Source organism: Lycium barbarum, chromosome 1 (assembly GCF_019175385.1).
Source record: "Lycium barbarum isolate Lr01 chromosome 1, ASM1917538v2, whole genome shotgun sequence".
Taxonomy (NCBI): domain Eukaryota; kingdom Viridiplantae; phylum Streptophyta; class Magnoliopsida; order Solanales; family Solanaceae; genus Lycium; species Lycium barbarum.
In genome coordinates this window covers 101,551,906-101,567,284 of record NC_083337.1, presented here as the reverse complement: position 1 = coordinate 101,567,284, position 15,379 = coordinate 101,551,906, and the positions used below count along the sequence as shown (strand labels likewise).

Genomic DNA, 15,379 nt, shown 5'->3' with positions numbered 1-15,379 from the left:
GGTTCCATTTTATGTGAAAGTGTTACGAAAATCAAACAATTTTCTTATTATTATATTTTTAAAATTTTTGTAAGCGCTTGAAATCATTAGATATGTTGACTAGTACTTTCAGTATAGTTGTCAAATATATAAATTTTATTTTAAATTTTTTGAAGAATATACCCGAATTAATAGCCAAAAGTGTTCTGATCCTCTTACTCCGAACTCCTTCACAAGGATTGAAGGAATATTTTTTTGCTTGTCCGTCTAACTGAGTTCGACAATTGCAAGAAATAAGCATGAATGATGTCCCAAAGATCATACGAACATATGATTTTGAAAGTGTAGTTCTGAAGAAATATCTGTTAAGTTCCATAACGAAAGGGCTCTACATTTTGCTTTGATTCCCTATTCTATCTTTCTTTCTTTCTCATTGCTTTTTCACCTTTTCCCTCATTTCTATTGAAGCAAATTTTTCGAAAGAGTTCCTTTTACTATAGTTTTCCTCAAGAGCTTCTAGAGAAATTCTTTGAAAGAGTAATAGTATTATACATAAAAGGGTTACTAGAACTTTTGGTTTCTTAGTTATTGATATAATCTAAATTCACTAACTTTAAGTCCTGAATTCCTCTGCAATTAAGTAGCAGGCGCATTTTGCAGAAGTTTCATAATAGAAAGTGCAATTGCAGACAACTGGAAGGTATAACCATTCCTCTCTTTTAGCCGAGAGACGGCGCCTTCTTTCTCCGCGAATCCATCTTCACAGGTTGTGGCAGCATCCATGATTGAACTTATTTGTATGTTCGTATCGACATATCTCTTTAAATCATAATTCCTAATCGCTTGCTTGATCGAAGGAATTGAATCCGAGTAAAGTTCAAAGCAATCACTTAAGCACATCCTTACGTATGGTTCCAAATTCCTGTCCTCCATCAAATTCTTGATATGACACCTCGTATCAGTAACGTTGTGTAGAATTATTTGAATTGAGACCATACCGAGGCCACGAAGAGTGGTACATTGGCTGGGAGGGGCAGCTTGTAGAGCAGAAATACAAAAATTGTAGTTGATATTCGCATCGTCTTTCGAGCATGTTATGCAAGTTTCTTGTATTAAATTCTGGCAAATGGATCCGTGGATGAGAAGAGATAAGCAGACAGAAATGGTTATGAGATGAAGAAGGAAAGAGGGGATAGGATTCATTTTTGGTAGTGTGGCGTATAATCAGAGATTTTCTTCCCATGAGAGGATACAAGTATATACTATTTATTGTGATCGTGAAGGGGAAGGAAAAGGGTTGAATTGGCCAAAATAAAAATAAATCTCTGGATTGTCAAGTTGTGGAAGATTCTTTGGCCAAAATATACTTAAATGTTTTGGCCCCAAGGCATATAGTTTGTTGCAATATTGAAATTGTGAGAAGTTATTTTTCTGCTAATTATTATGCTGTCCCGTTTTACTACCTATGGACAATGCAATGGCTATTAAAATTTTTGCATCCTATTGTCGGGCTAAAACGGCCCAAAGATACTCTTAACATGGTGTGATATTGTCCGTGTTGGGCCAAGCTCGCACGGTTTTCCCAAAAGGCATCACATCATTAAGAGTATCCAATACCTTATAAGTACCTCCTATTTCTTTTGAGCTACCAATGTACCAATGTGGTACTTTGTTCGCACACACAACAATCTCCCCCTCGAACTAAGTTTCACATAGCTAATTACCATAATTTGCGAGTCAGAGATTCAACATGTCTGTGTGTCACCCACATCTTCAGAGTATTTATGGTCACCGAGGCCCAGAGGCTATGTATGCGTCTTCAAAGCTATGGGTAAAGGTTGTAAACCGGCCCATAAACTGGCAAAGACACTAGGCCGGGCCCCACGCCACACTCCGCCATCTTCATACTTGTCCCGGCCAAACCAGGCTCTGATACTAGTTATTGGGCTAAAACAGCCAAAGAATACTCTTAACATGGCCAAAGAATATTGTCCGCTTTGGACCAAGCCCGCACGATTTTTTCAAAAAGGCCTCACATCATTAAGAGTATCAAACACCTTATAAGTAGTTTTTTTTTCTTTTGAGCTAACAATGTGGTACTTTGTTCGCACACCCAACACCTATTAGTATTTTACTAGTGTTACTTGTCTTATTCAAGATTAATTGAGACCTTTCGTGCATTTGCCTTAGCAAAAATTAATAAATGTAATGATATTACCGGATTCAGAATTTAAACGGTATAAATTTTGAGTTAAGAGAATGAGTCATAAAATGAAATGTATAGTTTAACTTTATCTATCTAGTTATAAATTTTTTCCCACCTACATATAAATTTTTTCCCACCTACATATAAATTTTTACTCCAAAACACTAGGTGATATCAAACTTGCGAATAGATTGTTCGATCCGCCACTAACAATGTGGGTAAGTGGCATAATAAGCACAAAAAAACTGCCAAAAAGATATGGACCGATTCGATCCGAGCTCTCTTTTTGAGGATGGCACAAAAAAACTGCCAAAAAGATATGGGGAAGTCTGTTAAAGGAATTACTAGGAATCCAAAAATGATTTAACGTATGGCTTGCGCTAAATGATTTAACCAACTGATATGTGATGGAAGATAAGGTAATGGGAAAGATTTGGTTTTTCTGAGTTTGTCTAGCCACTTGCCACTTGGGCACGTCATGTAATTTTTCATTATTAATAAGATGGTTAGAACACTCAATCAAACGGTGTGGTGAATTTGCGATTACAGTATTTGACAAAAAGCATTAGAAATTATTAAATTTATTGAAGAAGCAGCTTCGAATTATTTGAGTTTGCTTGTTGAGTTGATAATTTTGTTCGACAAGCTATCAAAGACTCAAAGTTACTTTAGTTTGTGTTCAAATTATCTAGCGTTCATATATCAAATGATAACCTATGTGGCACCTTCTTGTTCTATTGCTTGCACGCATCATCTTTTGCCATGTATGATGGTATACCTAAATAAAATGTATTTTTAGGGAAGGAACCATTTTACATCAAAACAAGATATATACTAATGCAACATTCCACCAGGAATTTGAAAAACCCCCAGTTTAGAAGACGAAAATAAAGAGGGAAAGTCAAGATATCTGCTAAGAGCTTATTATGTTTCGTATTTACAAAGAAGAGTTTAAGTAATATACATCATCATCGTATTTAATTTTTATATCATTGATCATCTTTGCTTATTGTAATAGGTAACACATCTTATTTTCAAGATTTCAAATTTCAAATTTTACGGAGATTTACCAATATGTATATTTTGGATGACCTGATGCCTGATGGTATAAGAAATTATTCCCACAATTCCAAAATACTTGTCAATTTTCACTCCAAGATTCTAACTATATGAACTTTGACCAATATCTTAAGATGTATTTTTTTTTAACATATTTGCCCCGACCTATTTTGCCTAAGTCGTGCGGGCACTTACCTTCTCACCTCGGTAAGCGAACCCTCAACTCAACAATGAATAAATACATTAAAGGATTAAAATTTAAGCAACGGAATAGAGTAAATACGTAAGTAAATAGATATAAATAGTAGAAAAGTTTGAAATGACGATAAACACCCCCAGGGTCTAGTCTGAATAACACAAGAGCATCTAAAGGGAAATAATACAATCTGGAATACTAATACATAAAATGTCTATGTCTCTAAATAGAATAGGACATAAAGATAGAAAGTTTTCAAGGCATCGGATAGCCATGCTCACCCTGCAAACTCAAGAGAAAGCTGAAGCGATGATCAGCCACGCGTCACGGAAGTGGATTCGACCTGATACTCTGCATTCATAAAAGAATGCAGCAAGTGCAGGTCAGTACAAACAACAGTACCGGTAGGCATCATCGGCCGACTAAGCATAGCTAATACAATTCAGATAATAAAGCAGATAAGCAAATAAACCAGCAAGTATAAGACAATACAATCAATTGTAGAGCCTCTAATCCCAAATGTGCCAAGTCTGAATATATCCAATCCAATCCAACACCAAACATCTCAATAAAGTCATAATGCAATGCAATGCAGTAATGGTATGAATGCAATGTAATGCCATGCAAATGCGGTGTACACATGTACTCCGAACAGAAATATCGACGTCCCAGTAGCACAACCCAGTGTGACTCGCGATGTCTAAGTGCCACCCATCCCAGATCTTTGCCCAATAGACAGACGGGACCCCGGATCTTTGCCCACGGGGGGTTCTCACCGGCACCACTCTGGGGGACCTGCGGAGTCTATGCACTCACTCAATCCATGATTCCAGAATGAACATCGGACATCGGACTCTCACATCACTCAAGTAAAAGAGTTTCATCAAATATCAATGCACTCAATCCAAGATTTCGGGACGAACATCGGACATCGGACTCTCACGTCACTCAAGGAAAACTGGGCCCAGCTCATCAAGTATCATCAATATCTCAACAGTGTATCATGAAATGAGAGTGCAAGCAATGGATGAATCACATCAATAATCATGCTCATTATCACAAGTACTAACAATGGATACGCCAACAATATATGCGAATCACAAATACCAACAGTGGGTATGCCAATAATATAACCGAATCACAAGTACCAACAGTGGGTATGCCAACAATATAACCGAATCACAAGTACCAACAGTGGGTACGCCAACAACATAGTTGAATCACAAATACCAACAGTGGGTATGCCAACAATATATCCAAGTACAAATACCAACAATGGGTATGCCAACTATATCATAATCAAGATGATAAAACAAAATCCAATATCTACTAACGACTCATAGCATCAAGCCGGCACAATAGATCAACCAATATCACACATAACTAGGTGGCTAGCCCCAACACACAACAGGGCCCAACCTAAGGAAATATCCAATCCGACTTCATACCCGAAGGTTCACATGCTATCTCTGACAATATAATCTAAATATGTGCTTTGCTATACGAAGTCTCACCAAAGGTAAGCCATAACCTACTTGGATGGCCAAACCGCAACACCAACAACTCACTCATTTGCCTTGCCTTTCCGCTGAACCTCTGAACCAAAGTAGTCTAAGCATAATCGAATTCTAGATTAGAAATCATGAAGAATGATACCAATATTGCTAATATTTAAATTAGGTCAATTCTAGCCCTAGAAATTGGGGAAATGGGCCCACAAGGGAAAAACGGGAAATTCGAAAGCAAAATATCAAATTAAGCACTAGGTGATCATAACCCAACCACTAATTGCTGATTTAACTAAAGGATTAGCCCATTTTCTATTTGCAAGTAAAACCCCCAAATTGGGTATGAACCTTAGTTCCTTGATTCCGAAATTAAACGCTAGGAATGCAAGATATATGATTAATAAGCTTAGATTCATCAAAATCTAACATAGACATCATCAATTTATTATTAGTAAGCCTAGATGAAGTGTTCATCAAAATCCTCTTCCAACTTCCCTCACTAAAGGGTTATTAAAGGGAAAGGGGGAATCGAAAATGATTATGATTTACGGAAGAGTAAAGGAATAAGCAAGATTTACCTCCAATAATCTCCTCGAAATATCTCTAAGAACAGTTCCCTCAAGCTCAAATATGGAGATGGGAAATAATGAGAGTCTAAGAGCTTTTAACACTTCATTTATTTAACAAACTGCCCTTCACCCGCTTTAGCGGCACTGGGACCTCCTCAACAGTGCCGCTTCAGTGGTCAAGGCAAAAATCCTTGGACCTCTCCAGCGGTAGGGTTACCACTCAAGTGGTACCGCTGCCGCGGTGCTGGTATTGCCAAAGCGAGCACCAGACACTAGAAAACTTCCTAAGCTTTACAATTTGATAGAATTTTCTGACTAGTTTTCGAGGCCATCTGCTCACATACCACACACATAGACACATATAAAAACGCGCTACGAACGCGTCTGTGGCCTCGAAAATTCCAACGAAGGTCTCGTTGACCGAGTCAACCCCCGATGCCTTAATTCTAATTTTCCAACCCAAGTCCCGAAATGCATCCGAGTGCATTGGGAACCGAACCAAATACACACCCAAGTTCTAAATGACCATCCGGACCTCTTAGAATCGACGGAATTTTGAAAAAGGTTCGTTTACCCAAAAGTCAACTTTGGGTCAACCATTTTACACTTTAAGCCTATATTTTACAAAAGTTGCCCGAATCTGGTCTAGACACCTTGGGAAGCATGCCAACGTTCCGCTTGGGTAAAAAGTGAGCTAATCAATGCTCGGAATGAGCGAAAATGCCGAAAATACTATAACGACCAAATGGGTCGTTACATCAGATGCCAATTGAACCGTCGCTCGTCCTCGAGCGAAGAAAAAAAGGAAAGCAGGGAAATACCCGAATCAGTGAATAACTGGGGATATCGGCTACGCATATCGGACTTGGTCTCCCAAGTAGCCTCGTCCACAGGACGGTGCTTCCATTGCACCTTCACAGAAGCAATCTCTTTTGACCTCAACTTTCGAACCTGCCTATCCAAGATCGCGATAGGCTCCTCCTTATAAGTCAAATTCTCGTCAAGCAATATAGAATCCCAACGGACAATGTAAGTACCATCGGCATGGTACTTCTTCAGCATCGAAACATGAAAAATCGGATAAACTCCCACCAAGCCTGGCAGCAATGCCAACTCATAAGGTACATCACCGATACAGTCCACTTTCTCAAACAGACGAATATACCTGGGGCTCAACTTGCCCCTCTTACCAAACCTCATAACACCCTTCACGGGTGAAACCTTCAATAAAACCTGGTCAGCAATGGTAAACTTCAAATCCCGGACCTTCTGGTCCGCATACATCTTTTGCCGACTCTGAGCTGCCAAAAGCTTGGCCTGAATAACTCTCACTCTATCAAGGGACTCTCTCAATAGACCTGTGCTCCAAGGTCAAGCCTCGAACCCATAAAACCAACCAATCGGAGATCTACATCTTTTACCATATAAGGCCTCAAAAGGCGCCATGCCAATACTCGAATGATAACTTTTGTTGTACGCCAACTCTACCAAATGCAGGTGCTGATCCCAATGACCACTAAAATCAATAATACACGCTCTCAACATGTCCTCAAGCACCTGAATGGTCTGCTCGGACTGGCCATCGGTCTGGAGATGAAAAGCTGTACAATGATCCAATTGGGTACCCAACTCCTCATGAAATGCCCTCCAGAATCGGGAAGTGAAGATAGTACCCCGATCAGATACCACAGAAATTGGGACCCCATGTAATCTCAAAATATCCCAAATATGCATCTTAGCTAACTTCTCCGCGGTAATAGAAAACCTGAACTGGAACAAAGTGAGTGGACTTAGTTAATCGATCCACTATCACCCAAATAGAATCAAATTTTCCAAGGGTTTTCGGAAGACTCGTGAAAACATCCATGGTAATCTTCTCCCATTTCCACTCAGGAATGGGCATCCACTGAAGCACCCCACCGGGTCGCTGGTGCTCATACATTACTGCTGATAATTTCCACACTTAGCCACAAAGTCAACTATATCTCTCTTCATCCGACGCCACCAATAGTGTTGTCTCAGGTCACGGTACATCTTAGTCACCCTCGGATGAATGCAATAGCGAGAGCTATAAGCCTCAGATAAGATCAGCTGAATCAGCTCACCAACACGAGGAACACATACGCATCCTTTAATCCTCAGAATGCCCTCAGAATCAATCACGGCCTCCTTGGTCTCACCTTTCAAAACTCTATCTCTAATCTTACATCTTAGTCACCCTCGGATGAATGCAATATGTCACGACCCGACTAGGGGCCGTGACGAGTACCCGATACTTGTACCGAGCACCCCTTGTCTATCATATTACCTTTATCTCTTAGCAAGCCGTATAAGCAGTGCCATTTTTTTTTGAACATTAACATTAGCGGCGTCATTATGAACATAGACTAGTAAACTTCGTTATCACTTTATACAACAACCATGCCAAGACACCATATATCTAACCGTACCTGACTGACTGTACATATCTGTCTACGAGCCTCTAGACATAGTTCACTTATACATAGAAAGGGTCGAATACTGTCGTGCCCGAATATACATACACAAAATAGTACCGCTGGAGTGAGGCTCCGAAACAACTGGAGCACTGTAGAGTACTGCTGGTAAGCTCCTAAAGATCAAGTCCACCTGTCTGCTGACCTGCGCGGCATGAAACACAGCGTCCACAAGAAGGGACGTCAGTACGAATAGTGTACCGAGTATGTAAGGCATGGAAAATAATACAAGCAGTAACATAGAGTACGATTAATAGTATCACGGAGTCACAGGGCATATAACGAGGCAAGGAAGTAACCTGTACATAGGAAGGCCCCTTTTTAGGCCGGCTGTCATGTAGGCTTGTCCTTTCGTCTTTGAAACGTTTCTTTTCATAAGCATAGGAATTAACATTTATATATTACTTATTCTCGTGTGCAGAAAACAGTACATTTCTGTAACGGTACCTTTTGCTCACATTTACAGACGCCGAATACAATCGGCTCCACCCCCACGGTGTCCCTTATTCTCGTATACAGAAAACAGTACAATTCTGTAAACAGTATATTTTATTCACGTTTACAGACGCCGAATACAATCGGCTCTCCCAACCCCCTCCCCAACGGTGTCCCATCATATCATATCATACATATACCATACATTATATATATACAGACGCCGCGTACGGCTCTCCCATATCCCGCGTCCGGGCATCCCGCGTCCAGGATGGAATCCAGCTGAATCAGGTGGTGATATAACAGTGGCCCTTCCCCTTTCCCCATACACATATACATATACGTTTGCTTATCTTTATTACATATACACGTCTCATATACAATTACTTATCTTACTTATATATACATATCCATACACATATACCTGTTTCATATACATATATCATTTAAGCACACAAGCGCCAAGGAAAATCATGCATCCATCGGAGTGACGTAAGGTCGGTGACCTCCGATTACGTTATGGAATGCTAGTGATAGCTTTGTCTCACCTTGAAGGAACAAGTATTTTAAGGCGAGACTATCAACGGAGAATAGTATTACAGTAACCGTAGAATGAAATCGTGGGCATCATAGATGACCATCATAGGCTTTGGAGTCAGAGAAAATGAAGATATAGCTAGGAAATATAATTTCGATTAAAAAATTAGTGTATCACTTTCATGTTTATATAAGATACTTAGCTTAGTCATCTTAGTCATAGAGTCGTCCCGGTCGTACTTGTCAAAGGTACATTCTCTTGTCTAACATTGTCATTATCATTATCCTCATAGAAACATTCTCGTTAGAGTAGTCATAATACTTATCATTCGGTAACGAGATTGGGATCAAAAGTCCCCTTTGGATTTACTTCAAGTAAGTCAACCACGACTATAGAAAAATCCGAGAGTAACGGGCCCACCTCGGGCCGGATGAGGTAGCGTATACGATTTACGTATGTTACGTGTCATAGCGTTACTTGTGAGGGTCTTAGGGTAATCGGGTCCCATTTATACAAGTTCTAAGGGTGTAGGAGATTTTTCCAACAATTGGCACCCTTTCTAGTTCAATTCTATTGAACAAAAAGTGAAAAACTTTAGGTGCGGATTCCGGGGAACCGAGTTATCCCCGAGGCTCGTACCCAACTTATTACAACTAAGACATGCCATAGAAAGAAGGGTGAAGCCTTACATACCTCTTTCCGCTCCTTTTGCTATCCCAAATTCACGTCACAATCTCGTCGAAATCTGCGAATTGGTCATTTTTACCAAAACTTTCATTAGTATACTTTGAGTTAAAATCTTAAGGAAACACTTTGCTACCGAAATTTCGGCAGCATTTCCTCTGTAAGTGTACCAATCCCGAGAATAAGGCTCGGCCCCAAATCAACAACAACCATCCGGGAATGTAACCCGGCCAAACCAACAATGATATTAACAACACCAATAAGAGGTTCAAAGCTCATTCTAACATTAATAACTCTTTATTATACCATTCGACGCTATTTCGTTTTCATTCAATCAACCGCATACGATCGACCCAACACCCACGCTCATACGTTCAAGTACCAACATAAACCATTTAAACAAGGTTCAAGAATGCCTCGGACAAACCACAAAATAGTCAAACAATTCAAACAACGCACCATAGAATCCAAAATCTTCCAACTTCCATAGGAACCATCACAACACATTTCTTTCTCCAAAATTTCACAATCTATACCAACAAACCATACTTTTACCACATTATTATCAAAATTACAAGAACTATATTTGGCTCACATTAGTTTCCACAACAAACCATAAACTACTATAATCTCAACTTTGAATCATTAAACTTCTTTTTGCGTTATAAAATCCACAACGACACAACTAATATACTAAATAAAATTAATTCAACCTTCCTTCAATAAACAACATCACACACGGCCTCAACACTACATACACATTTTCATGCATTCCATCCATTCCTCCATTCTACAACATATACAAATCACCCATAACACAAACAACAATCACAATACTAAATAAAACAATTGAATCATTGCCTTGCAACTATCCATACACACGGCCACACATCAACACACACATATTTCACAAATTTCACTCATTTTTACATACTACAACACTTCAACAACATTCATAACACATAAAAGAGGGTTAGTTCTTTACCTTCATTCTTCAACTTTTCCACTTGGTTAAAGCTCATAAACCATCCATATAAGTGTTCTACTTCTTCCAACAACTCCACCATGTTAACAAGCACCTTCCACTTAGCAAGAAAACCAAAAGAAAATGATCCTCGATGAACAAAATAGAGGGGCTGGTTTCGGCCAGCCCCTAACCGAACCCTCACCCTATGTTTTTTGTTTTCTCTTCTTTTCTCATGTCTTGAATTAATTAGGCACTCATATATATATATATATATATATATATATATATATATATATATATATATATATATATATATACATATAATTCAAGCATGTGAGGGGAACATGCCCCCCTCTCTAGAGGATTCTTTAATTTTCTTGAAATTTTCCTTGAATTAAAAGATGAATAAAGTCTTGCCATGTGCACTTTGACCCCTATGTTCTCCAACACATGGCCAATGTGGCCCTTTGAACCTTCATGAATTTTTTTGTGAAATTCCCATTTCGTCCCTCGACTTTTCTCAATATGACCATTTTACCCCTAACCTTCCACATTGTTTCTATTGATCATTTTGCAATTTCTCTTCTTGCCCTTAGCCTCTCACAATATTTTCATACTAATAATGGTCATAAATAGTATTCTTAACGACTTGTGCATTAATGTAATATTTGAAAAGGTTTTCATCCTTGACTTTCCGCGACGACTTTGAAATATTCAAACGTTCAAAATGCGGGCCATAACACAATAGCGAGAGCTATAAGCCTCAGATAAGATCAGCTGAATCAGCTCACCAACACGAGGAACACATACACATCCTTTAATCCTCAGAATGCCCTCAGAATCAATCACGGCCTCCTTGGTCTCACCTTTCAAAACTCTATCTCTAATCTTACTCAACTGAGCATCCTCAAATTGATGAGTCCTGATTCGATCCAATAAAGACGACCTCGTCTCTATACAAGCCAAAATCCTGCTCGGGGCTGAAATAGCAATACGGACAAAACTGTTGGCCAGAGTCTGAACTTCCATGGCCAACGGACACTCGGACACAATCAATCGAGCTAAACTCCCCATACTCACTGCCTTGTGACTCAAGGCAACAGCCACCATATTGGCCTTCCCGGGATGGTACAAAATAGAGATGTCATAGTCCTTTAGGAGTTCCATCTATCGAATTTTCCTGGAATTAAGATCTCTCTGGGTAAACATATGCTGAAGGCTACGGTGATCGGTGAAAACCTCACAATGGACACCGTACAAATAATGCCTCCAAATCTTCAAAGCGAAGATCATGGGTAGGGTAATTCTTCTCATGAACCATTAACTGACGGGAAGCATAAGCTATCACTCCACCCTCCGACATCAATATCGCACCCAAGCCCATACGGGAGGTATCAAAATAAACAGCGAAACCCTTACCTTCCACAGGTAAAGCTAGGATCAGGGCTGTAGTCAGAAGAACCTTAAGCTTTTGAAATCTCTCCTCACAATCATCCGTCCACTGGAAGGGAACATCCTTCTGAGTCAATCTGGTCAAGGATGAAGTAATGGCAGTAAAACCCTTCACAAAGCCACGGTAATAACTAGTCAAACCCATAAAACTACGGATCTCTGTAACAGTAGTGGGCCTCGCCCAACCCCTCACAGCCTCAATCTTCTGTGGATCAACCATAATCCCATCCTTAGACACAACATGGCCCAAGAATGCTACAGACTCCTATCAGAACTCACACTTAGAAAACTTAGCAAATAGGATATGTTTCTTCAACAATCCAAGAATAGTACGAAGATGGCTCTCATGGTCCTCTCTACTCTTAGAATACACCAAGATGTCATCAATAAATACAATCACAAAGGAATCAAGAAATGGCCTAAAGATGCCATTCATCAAGGTCATAAATGCAGTCGGGGTATTGGTAAGCCCAAAAGACATCATTAGAAACTTATAGTGTCGTATCTCGTCCGAAATGCTATCTTCGAAATATCATCCGCCCTGATCTTCAACTGGTGATAGCTGGAACGCAAATCAATCTTTGAAAACACCGAAGCACCCTGAAGTTGGTCAAACAGATCATCAATACGAGGCATAAGGCAATTTTTTCGAACAGTGAGCTTGTTCAACTGGCGGTAATCAATACACATCCTCATGGTCCCATCTTTCTTCTTCACGAATAACACATGAGCACCCCAAGGGGAGATGGTAGGTCTAATGAACCATTTGCTCAATAAATCCTATAATTGTTCCTTAAGCTCCCTCAACTCGGCAAGTGTCATCTGATATAGTGGGATGGAAATGGGACGAGTGCCCGGGTCCACGTCGATACAGAAATCAATGTCGCGATCGGGTGGCATACTCGGCAAATCTGACTAGAATACCTCCACGAACTCGCTCACAATAGGGTTAGACTCAAGAGGTGGAGATGCAACAGTCGTATCCCGGACATGCGCCAAATACGTTAAACACCCCTTACTTACTAACTTCTTCGCTCGAAGAAAGGAAATGATCTTCTTCAAAGCGGGGCTAGGAGTACCTCTCCACTCAAGCCTAGGGATGTGTTACACCCCGTACTTTTATATGTAAAGTTTAATCGCGAGTTAGTTGACGAAGACTTAAAAGGCGAGGTTGTCATCAAGGTCCTAAGGAATTATTCATGCTAATTATTCATATATTAGAGCTTGGTGTCATGTTTAGTAAGTATCGGGAAGGTTGGATGTCAAGCAAATCGAAGAAATTAAGTTTGTTGAAACTTTGGGAAAATTCGGCAGAATTCCAGACAAACATTTTGGGTCATCTTTCGGGAGGCATATTTCCAAGAATACTAGGAGTTACGGAACCCATAAACTATGTGTTCATAGGTTCAGCAAGTATACTTTCCAACGCAACTGACAGATCTGAATATGCATATCGACGCTGGGAGTTATGGGCCGTCGAAGTGTCGACGATCCGTCAATGCACATCGACGACCCGTCATGTTTCAGGCAGTGCAGCTGATGTATAAATCCATCTATTTCGTGATTTTCGAACCCACACCAACATACCCTAAACACTCCCTAATACTTATCAATCCTCACCCAACCTTTATTTATCATCCAAGTAAGATCCGAGCCCCGAAAACCCGAGCTAGTGAAAGAGAAGTTGTTCCTAGGGTTTCTATTGAAGTTGTTGAGCTTAGGAATTGGATTTGAAGTTTGGTTCTTGGAATTCCATCCCCTTTAAGGTATGTATACTATTCTTTTCTTTGCTATTAAGTTGATTACCAAGAGTTTTAGTGATTTAAAGTGAAGGAAATATAGCTATGGAAGCGGTGAGTTAATTGAGTCAAACCAAGATTAGGGGCTGTTTTGGGAGATGTTTCGGCATGGATTTGATTATATTTGGATATGAAAGTATTGACACAAGTTGTAGGTGAAGGAATTCCTTAGTTTAAAGTAAAGGAAACCATGATATAAAGGACCTAAACTAGCTTGTTGATGTGGTTGCCTTGAAGGTTGTTTCAATTGGATTTTTGGAGAGATTTCTACTTGTTTATGTTGTTGTATATTGTTACTGTTGTTTTTGATGATGTTTTGTGTGTTGTTCACTGTTTGGGAGTTGGATAGGAGTAAGAATTATAGGGGAAATGCTGCCCGAATTTCGTTAAGTTTCATGCGTACTTGGAATGGGTAGTAAGGGATGTATATGGCCTAATTGTAATTCGTGTTATCTTGGTTGTAGTGTTACAAGCTCGAGAAGTACGCATCAGACTCTAGGTAGATTTCATAGTAGGTTAAGGCTAACCTTTCCTTCATTTTTGGCTTGATCTTATAAAATGAACAGTTACACCCCGTAGGTTCGTACGTGAAAATTTATAAGTGTTGGACGTTCTAAGTATGGATACTGGAGTTTCCTTCAAGGATATATGATATTATACTAAGTAATCCAATGGTAATGACGGTTTACGTTGATATAATAAGCTATGGGAAACTCCGGGACCAAGCAAATCGAAGGAAATAAATTTGTCGAAACTTTGGAAAAAAGTTGATAGAATTTTGGACAGAATTTTACGTCAAGTTTGGAGGGGTATATCTCCTAGTATATTAAGAGTTTTAACATATTTCAAAAGCCTAAAATGAAGTTCTTCGAGTCTAGTTTCCAGCGCAACAAACCTCTGGTAGATAGGACATCAGAGTAGAGAATTATGGACGTTACCAGTTAGGCTGACAGAACAGAAACGCATGCTACAGTACCAACATGCTATAATAACTGCTACAGTACTGCTACAGTACCAACATGCTTTAATAACTGCTACAGTACTGCTACAGTATCGCATGCTATAATAACTGCTACAGTACTGCTACAGTGATCCGACCCGGATTTGGCATCTTATAAGAGGGGTTTTACCCCTCGTTTTTCAGCCCAACACTTCTCAAAATTTCCCAAATTCTGTAGAATAACCCTCCAACTTCCGTCTATAGAATTTTAGCGCAAATTAAGTGAAATCCCCGAATTTAAGTTCGGACAACGCATAGCTGCGATTATAATATCATATTGCGGTGAATCTTGGCTTGGATTCAAGGTGATAATCGAAGATATTGCAATTCTAGCAGGTGAATGGTATGAATCTTTCCTTATTAGTATTGATTTAAGCTTATCTACAGAGGAAAAGTTATTAAATGAGCGTATAAGGAATTTATGTGTCGAGAAATTGGATAAAACATCGTGTGGGATGTTTATGGAATATTTTGGTGTTGATAATACTGTTG

General features: G+C 39.5%; 1 protein-coding gene across 1 annotated transcript; it reads right to left on the bottom strand.

Moving 5' to 3' along the window:
- Positions 1-304: 304 nt before the first annotated feature.
- LOC132642636 (putative invertase inhibitor) lies at positions 305-1,275 on the bottom strand. Its single transcript, XM_060359751.1, has one exon. The coding sequence runs from the start codon at positions 1,180-1,182 to the stop codon at positions 616-618; it is 567 nt and encodes a 188-aa protein (XP_060215734.1). The 5' UTR covers positions 1,183-1,275; the 3' UTR covers positions 305-615.
- Positions 1,276-15,379: the final 14,104 nt, after the last annotated feature.

Coding starts and splice junctions, on each gene's coding strand:
- LOC132642636 (XM_060359751.1), bottom strand. CDS start 1,182: ATGAATCCTATCCCCTCTTTCCTTCTTCATCTCATAACCATTTCTGTC.